Below are 7,500 nucleotides of genomic sequence, written 5' to 3'. Positions count from 1 at the left end.
TACATGAGTCAAGAAGTACGTGAGTCAGGAAGTACATGAGACAGGAAGTATGTGAGTCAAGAAGTACGTGAGACAAGAAGTACGTGAGACAGGAAGTACATGAGTCAAGAAGTACGTGAGTCAGGAAGTACGTGAGACAGGAAGTACGTGAGTCAAGAAGTACGTGAGACAGGAAGTACGTGAGTCAGGAAGTACGTGAGACAGAAAGTACGTGAGTCAGGAAGTACATGAGACAGGAAGTACGTGAGTCAGGAAGTACGTGAGACAGGAAGTATGTGAGTCAGGAAGTACGTGAGACAGGAAGTATGTGAGTCAGGAAGTACGTGAGACAGGCAGTACTCACCTCTCCTCTGCGGCTGTACGTAACCATGGTAACAGCTGCCTGGATACAGAAGGTTCGTCGCTCCCGGTAACAGAGCCTCTCCACCCCCCTCTGAAGCTCCGCCCCTTGCAGGAAACCTGGCACACCTGTACACACAAACACACACACTTAAGGGGACAGCTCACTTTTACTCATGAATAAATAAATTGTAGTCGAGTACCTCTCCTGTCTTTCAAGTACGTTTCCAAGGAGACGGGAGGAGGCGGGTGGATGAAGAATCCTCCAATCAGAGCCCTGCTCAGCACCTGTCCGTCATCCTGGCTCCGCAGCCATCGGAGGAACTGTCTCACCGGCCGCAGCTTACGGTAACTCATCTCTGAGTGGTGGCCCAGGCCTGCCAATCGACCAATGAGGAGAGAGGAAAGAGGTCAGCTGACAAACCCATGAAGATGTACAAGTACACACCTGTACACAGTGCGTTACCTGTGCAGTACACCTGTGTGTACGTCGTGTTCGTCAAGTAGAAGACGGCCGACTGATCGGAAGATCTGATCAACTTCAGTCTGGTACAAACTACCACTGAGACTGGAGACAGGTGGAGAGAGAGACAGGTGGAGAGAGAGATTTTGAAATATAAACAAGGTACAAATGTTTATTTATATTTGAGTCAGAGTGTGTGCCTGAGAGTGTGTGTCTGTGTGTGTGTGTGTGTGTGTGTGTGTGTGTGTGTGTGTGTGTGTGTGTGTCTCACGTGGGTGGAGCTTGTGGTGGGATTCAGGTTGAGACGTAGAGAAGAGCTTCACCATGATTGGCTGGTTGCTGCTCCCGTCCTCCAACCGCAGCCAGTGATACTCCAACAGCCCCGCCCCTCTTCCATCTACCAATGAGAACACACACACACACACACACACACACACACACACACACACACACACACACACAGAACGTGACCGTGTGACTAAAGCTCTACACCGTCAAATTAAACACAGCATGATCTTGGTCGCCATGGTAACCCTCACCGCTCCTGATTCGCTCGGGTCGTCCTGAGAACATCAGCAAACCGATGACATCACACACAACGCCGTGAGGACGACCCAGGAGCTCCTTACTGAGAGAGAGAGACAGGTAGAGAGAGACAGGTAGAGAGGGGTCAGTGTGAATGTGTGTGTGTGTGTCAGTGAGTGTGTGTGTGTGTGTGTGTGTGTGTGTGTGTGTGTGTGTGTGTGTGTACCTGTTCCAGAAGCTGTATGCAGCAGCAGGTGGGAGGTGTTCAGGTGAAACAGAGGATTCTGGGAGGACAGAGATGAGAGCGGCAGGATTTCTGCTGTTGACACTGATCTCTGGACAGAAGAGCAAAACCAGAGTGAGGTCACAGTGAGGTCACAGTGACTGGTCTGAAGTCAGCTCTGCAGCATTGATCTGCTCCTTCAAGGATTCTTCATGAGATCAGACTCCAGTGAACAGGAAGTGACCACATCTGGACTGAGGAGGAGTGACGTAGAGACCTGTCAATCAGCGCGTAGCCCCGCCCCTAAATCATCCCCCTCTTTATGGTCTGTTTGACTCTAAATGGAGCATAATGTACTAAATGAACATCATGCTGTATTGAAGAAGACTGTAAACTAGAGATTGAGACCATAAACTCATGTTTACAATGTTTACTGAGGGAATAAATCAAGAGAGAAGTAGAGTCATTTTAGACTAGACTTCTATACAACCAGAGGAGTCGCCCCCTGGTGGACACTAGAGAGAAGTAGAGTCATTTTAGACTAGACTTCTATACAACCAGAGGAGTCGCCCCCTGGTGGACACTAGAGAGAAGTAGAGTCATTTTAGACTAGACTTCTATACAACCAGACCAGACACTAGAGAGAAGCACAAGAGTCAGTTGTATTCGTATCACCGTTGTCACTCTACCTATGTCGTCCGGCTCGGCCAGGAAGTGACGCTTGACTCGGTAGCGTCTCAGGTCGATGATGTCACCAGGCTTCAGGCGGCGATACCAGTCGACGCACACGCTGTTCCACAACACCACACACACACTTCCTGTCCGGTCACACGCCTCCAACACGGCCTGGACACAAAGACACACACGGGGTCATGTGGTTCTGGGGTTCTGGGGTTCTGGGGTTCCATCTTTGGTCCCCCTTCTTTTCAACAAGTGTATCGTAAAGAAGTATGGAACTATAACTACTATATGTTTTACAATAAATGTTACAAAATACACAAAGAAGAATTAACACGATATACACACACACACACACACACACACACACACACAGTTATATATATGTACATAAACAGACGTCTCTTCACAGACCTTATAAGGACACTCACAGTTCTGGTCCCTTTTCCCATAATACATCAGGTGTGACTTGTTGATGATGCGTACGATCAGCTGATGGTGGACGACGCCCCTGGCAACGCCCCGTCGACCAATCAGGAAGGAGTCCCGCAGCTCGGAGACAGTCACAGCGGGACGCCGAGCTGCCAACACACACGTGATGTCTTCACTTCATATCAATGACTCTTCAAACACTTCTGATTCAATATTCAAACATCAACAATCGCTCTACCTCCCTCCTCCTCCTCCTCCTCCTCTTCCTCAGTGGGAGGAGCTGCCCTCCACCCCCCCCCGCTGTAGTCCACATTGTTCCACAGAGGGAGAAACACGCTCCTATTGGCTCTCAGAGGGACCAAAGGACCTGTGGGATCAATCAGCCAATCACAAGCACCGTTAGATCAGAGGGGGAGGGGCCAGGTGATATCACACCAACAGGAAGTAGTGTCTCAGCTGCAGCAGAGACGCACAGCTGTTCTCACTGAACATCCTGTTTACGTCCCCCAAAGCATCATGGGAAGCATAGTTCTTAAAGGTAGAGTATGATAATCCCCAAACAGAAGTACGACAAAGATCAACATCATTCATGTCCACTCACCTGCTGGTCCTGAGGATCCAAACCAGGACAGAGAGTCCACATGGAACCTCCTGAGTCCTTCATCCTCATCCTCACCTGTGAGCTCCACGCTCACCAGTCTGTAGCTGCAGGAACAGAACCCGTTAAAACCTGACTCATCACTTCACAGCAGCAGAGCTCACCTGTCCTCACTGACCTGTCTCCGTCCACGGACGCCCCGGTGCATGCTGGGAGCTGAGCGGTCACGGCGGGCGTGAAGCTGGCGTTACGCAGCGACGATCCGGGCCGCAGGACGTTTCTCTCCACCAGCCGGTTCAGACCAGGATCCAGAGTCACACGGAGCCTGCAGTCCCCGTCTGTCAGCGTGACGTCATACAGGTCATCACCTGGAGACCCCAAACCAGGAAACACAAACCAGTAAGACCAGCAGGACGTGGTCTAGGTCCTGCTGTAGAGGACACAAGTGTAGCCTTTTTCTGTTTATCCTATTTATATGTCCTGGCCCCTTTAGTTTGTCCCGTCTTGTCTGTTTGTCCCGTCTTGTTTAGTTTGTCCCGTCTTGTCTCGTTGTCCCGTCTTTTCTCGTCCTGTCTCGTTGGTCCCGTCTTGTCTCGTTGTCCCGTCTTTTCTCATCTTGTCTCATTTGTCCCGTCTTTTCTCATCTTGTCTCGTTGGTCCCGTCTTGTCTCCTTGTCCCGTCTTTTCTCGTTGGTCCCGTCTTGTCTCCTTGTCCCGTCTGTCCCGTCTTTTCTCGTTGGTCCCGTCTTGTCTTGTTTGTCCCGTCTTGTTTAGTTTGTCCCGTCTTGTTTAGTCGCTTCACGCCGCGAGAGCCAAATCTCTCTCCTCTGTCCTGGTTCTCCTGGACTTGTCTGCGGCGTTTGACACTGTGAACCATCAAATCCTCCTCTCGTCCCTCGAGGGGATGGGCGTCTCAGGCTCTGCACTCTCCCTGTTTGCATCCTACCTGACGGGTCGATCCTACCAGGTGACCTGGAGGGGGGCCGTGTCGGAACCACGCACGCTGACTACGGGGGTTCCGCAAGGTTCAGTCCTGGGCCCCCTTCTCTTCTCGCTCTACACAACATCTCTGGGTTCTGTTATTCGCTCGCATGACTTCTCCTACCATTGTTATGCCGATGACACCCAGCTGGTCTTGTCATTTCCCCCCGGTGACACCCAAGTGGAGACGACACACCACCTCAAGCTCAACCTAGACAAAACTGAGCTACTGTTCCTCCCGGGGAAGGGTTGCCCGCACCGGGACCTGTCCATCACCATTGATGATACCGTGGTGACGCCAACTCGGACTGAGAGGAACCTGGGTGTGACCCTGGATGACCAACTGTCATTCTCGGCAAACATCTCATCCGTCACACGCTCCTGCAGACTCCTGCTCTACAACATCAGGAGGATTCGTCCCTTCCTCACTGACGAGACGGTGCAGGTTCTCATCCAGGCTCTCATCATCTCCCGCCTGGACTACTGCAACTCTCTACTCGCCGGAGCCCCGGCGTCGGCCATCAGACCTCTGGAGCTTGTCCAGAAAGCCGCAGCTCGCCTGGTGTTCAATCGCCCCAAGTTCTCCCACACAACTTCTCTTCTCCGTTCTCTACACTGGCTCCCTGTAAGAGCTCATGCAGTTTAAGACTCTGGTGCTAGAATACAGGGCAGTGAAAGGAACAGCTCCTTCCTATCTCCAGACCACGGTCAAGCCTCACACCCCCGCCCGACCACTTCGCTCTGCTGCCTCGGGGCGATCGGTCGCCCCGTCGCTCAGAGGTCCTGGCGGCCGATGGACCCGGTCACGTCTGTTTTCTGTCCTGGTTCCTCAGTGGTGGAATGAACTTCCCACAGACGTCAGGACAGCGGAGTCGCTGCCCATCTTTCATCAGGCTGAAGACCCACCTCTTCAGGAAGTGCTACCCTGAGCCTTCCACTCACCACTTATTGTATTCATACTAGCTTGTTGCACTTATTGTATTCATATTACTTATAGCACTAACTGTTTCTCTTGTTTCTGTACTTTGGCTCTGAGTTATGCTCTGCTTCAGGCTCTTAGATGCTTGTTTAAAGGAAATGTACTTATGACTTCTGGTGACTAGTAGTTCTTTTGATTACCAATGTTGATGCACTTATTGTAAGTCGCTTTGGATAAAAGCGTCTGCTAAATGACTGTAATGTAATGTTTAGTTTGTCCTGTCTTGTCTCGTTGTCCCGTCTTTTCTCGTTGGTTCCGTCTTGTCTCGTTGTCCCGTCTTGTCTTGTTTGTCCCGTCTTTTCTCATCTGTCCCGTCTTTTCTCGTGTCCCGTCTTTTCTCGTTTGTCCCGTCTTTTCTCGTTGGGCCCGTCTTGTCTTGTCTGTCCCGTCCTGTTTTGTCTTCCAGTGTCTCACCGCTGAGGACAGCCTGGGGGAAGTAGACAGAGAACCCCTGGTCTCTGCTGTAACGCTGCAGGTCCACCACATACAGGACCTCCCTGCAGATGGCAGGAGAGGACGAGGACGACTGAAAGACAAAATAAAAGACAGACAGTGATTCGTAAAAGTGTCCCTGGTTCTCCCGTGCCTCCTTTCCCTCCAGCGGGTCCAGCAATACGTCCTGGGTCTCCAGCAGAGAGGAGGAGCTCTGCTGGAGACCCCACTTGAGTCTGAACTAAACTGAGACTGGTTCACATAGAGGATCAGGACTACACTGAGACTGGTTCATATAGAGGATCAGGACTACACTGAGACTGGTTCATATAGAGGATCAGGACTACACTGAGACTGGTTCATATAGAGGATCAGGACTAAAGTGAGACTGATTCATATAGAGGATCAGGACTACACTGAGACTGGTTCATATAGAGGATCAGGACTACACTCAGACTGGTTCATATAGAGGATCAGGACTAAAGTTAGACTGATTCATATAGAGGATCACGGCATAAACTGAGACTGGTTCATATAGAGGATCACGGCATAAACTGAGACTGGTTCATATAGAGGATCAGGACTACACTGAGACTGGTTCATATAGAGGATCAGGACTACACTGAGACTGGTTCATATAGAGGATCAGGACTAAAGTGAAACTGATTCATATAGAGGATCAGGACTACACTGAGACTGGTTCATATAGAGGATCAGGACTACACTGAGACTGGTTCATATAGAGGATCAGGACTACACTGAGACTGGTTCATATAGAGGATCAGGACTACACTGAGACTGGTTCATATAGAGGATCAGGACTAAAGTGAAACTGATTCATATAGAGGATCAGGACTACACTGAGACTGGTTCATATAGAGGATCAGGACTACACTGAGACTGGTTCATATAGAGGATCAGGACTACACTGAGACTGGTTCATATAGAGGATCAGGACTACACTCAGACTGGTTCATATAGCGGATCAGGACTAAAGTGAAAGTGATTCATATAGAGGATCAGGACTACACTGAGACTGGTTCATATAGAGGATCAGGACTACACTGAGACTGGTTCATATAGAGGATCAGGACTAAAGTGAAACTGATTCATATAGAGGATCAGGACTACACTGAGACTGGTTCATATAGAGGATCACGGCATAAACTGAGACTGGTTCATATAGAGGATCAGGACTACACTGAGACTGGTTCATATAGAGGATCAGGACTACACTGAGACTGGTTCATATAGAGGATCAGGACTACACTGAGACTGATTCATATAGAGGATCAGGACTACACTGAGACTGGTTCATATAGAGGATCAGGACTACACTGGTTTGATATTCTTCATCACGATGACGTTTACAGAAAATACAACCAAACTGTTTATTGTGTTTGTGACTACAGAAACAAACCAGATGGCGAGTAAACAACATGTTGACGTCTGTCTCTTAATAGTTTAATAACTCTCGTTATTTAACGGTGAAGAAGACAGGGAGCTAACAGAGCTGACAGGGAGCTAAAAGGGAGCTAACAGAGAGCTAAAAGGGAGCTAACAGAGAGCTAACAGGGAGCTAAAAGGGAGCTAACAGAGAGCTAACAGAGCTAACAGGGAGCTAACAGAAAACTAACAGCGAGCTAACAGGGAGCTAACAGAAAACTAACAGGGAGCTAACAGAAAACTAACAGCGAGCTAACAGGGAGCTAACAGAAAACTAACAGGGAGCTAACAGAGAGCTAACAGGGAGCTAACAGAAAACTAACAGAGAGCTAACAGAGCTAATAGCGAGCTAACAGGGAGCTAACAGAAAACTAACAGGGAGCTAACAGGGAGCTAACAGAGAG

At 49.5% G+C, this 7,500-nt stretch overlaps 1 protein-coding gene across 2 annotated transcripts in view; it reads right to left on the bottom strand.

The window, feature by feature from the left end:
- si:ch73-71d17.2 (RPA-related protein RADX) overlaps nucleotides 1-7,500 on the bottom strand; it is an 11,725-nt gene that overhangs the window by 3,486 nt on the left and 739 nt on the right. For both annotated transcript variants that reach the window (XM_068713041.1, XM_068713042.1), the window contains exons 2-13: nucleotides 5,633-5,744; nucleotides 3,437-3,626; nucleotides 3,262-3,365; nucleotides 2,899-3,027; nucleotides 2,643-2,809; nucleotides 2,240-2,396; nucleotides 1,554-1,662; nucleotides 1,342-1,430; nucleotides 1,074-1,199; nucleotides 806-907; nucleotides 543-716; nucleotides 344-468 (exon numbers count right to left, since the gene is read on the bottom strand). In XM_068713041.1, the coding sequence (XP_068569142.1) occupies nucleotides 344-468; nucleotides 543-716; nucleotides 806-907; nucleotides 1,074-1,199; nucleotides 1,342-1,430; nucleotides 1,554-1,662; nucleotides 2,240-2,396; nucleotides 2,643-2,809; nucleotides 2,899-3,027; nucleotides 3,262-3,365; nucleotides 3,437-3,626; nucleotides 5,633-5,744 (1,584 nt within the window). The remainder of the gene's footprint in view (nucleotides 1-343; nucleotides 469-542; nucleotides 717-805; nucleotides 908-1,073; nucleotides 1,200-1,341; nucleotides 1,431-1,553; nucleotides 1,663-2,239; nucleotides 2,397-2,642; nucleotides 2,810-2,898; nucleotides 3,028-3,261; nucleotides 3,366-3,436; nucleotides 3,627-5,632; nucleotides 5,745-7,500) is intronic.

Source organism: Cebidichthys violaceus, unplaced genomic scaffold, assembly GCF_023349555.1.
Source record: "Cebidichthys violaceus isolate CVI_PGR_0920_01 unplaced genomic scaffold, fCebVio1.0.p SCAF_19, whole genome shotgun sequence".
Lineage (NCBI taxonomy): Eukaryota > Metazoa > Chordata > Actinopteri > Perciformes > Stichaeidae > Cebidichthys > Cebidichthys violaceus.
The sequence above is the reverse complement of the archived record's forward strand: the minus strand, read 5'-3'. Positions and strand labels throughout refer to the sequence as shown.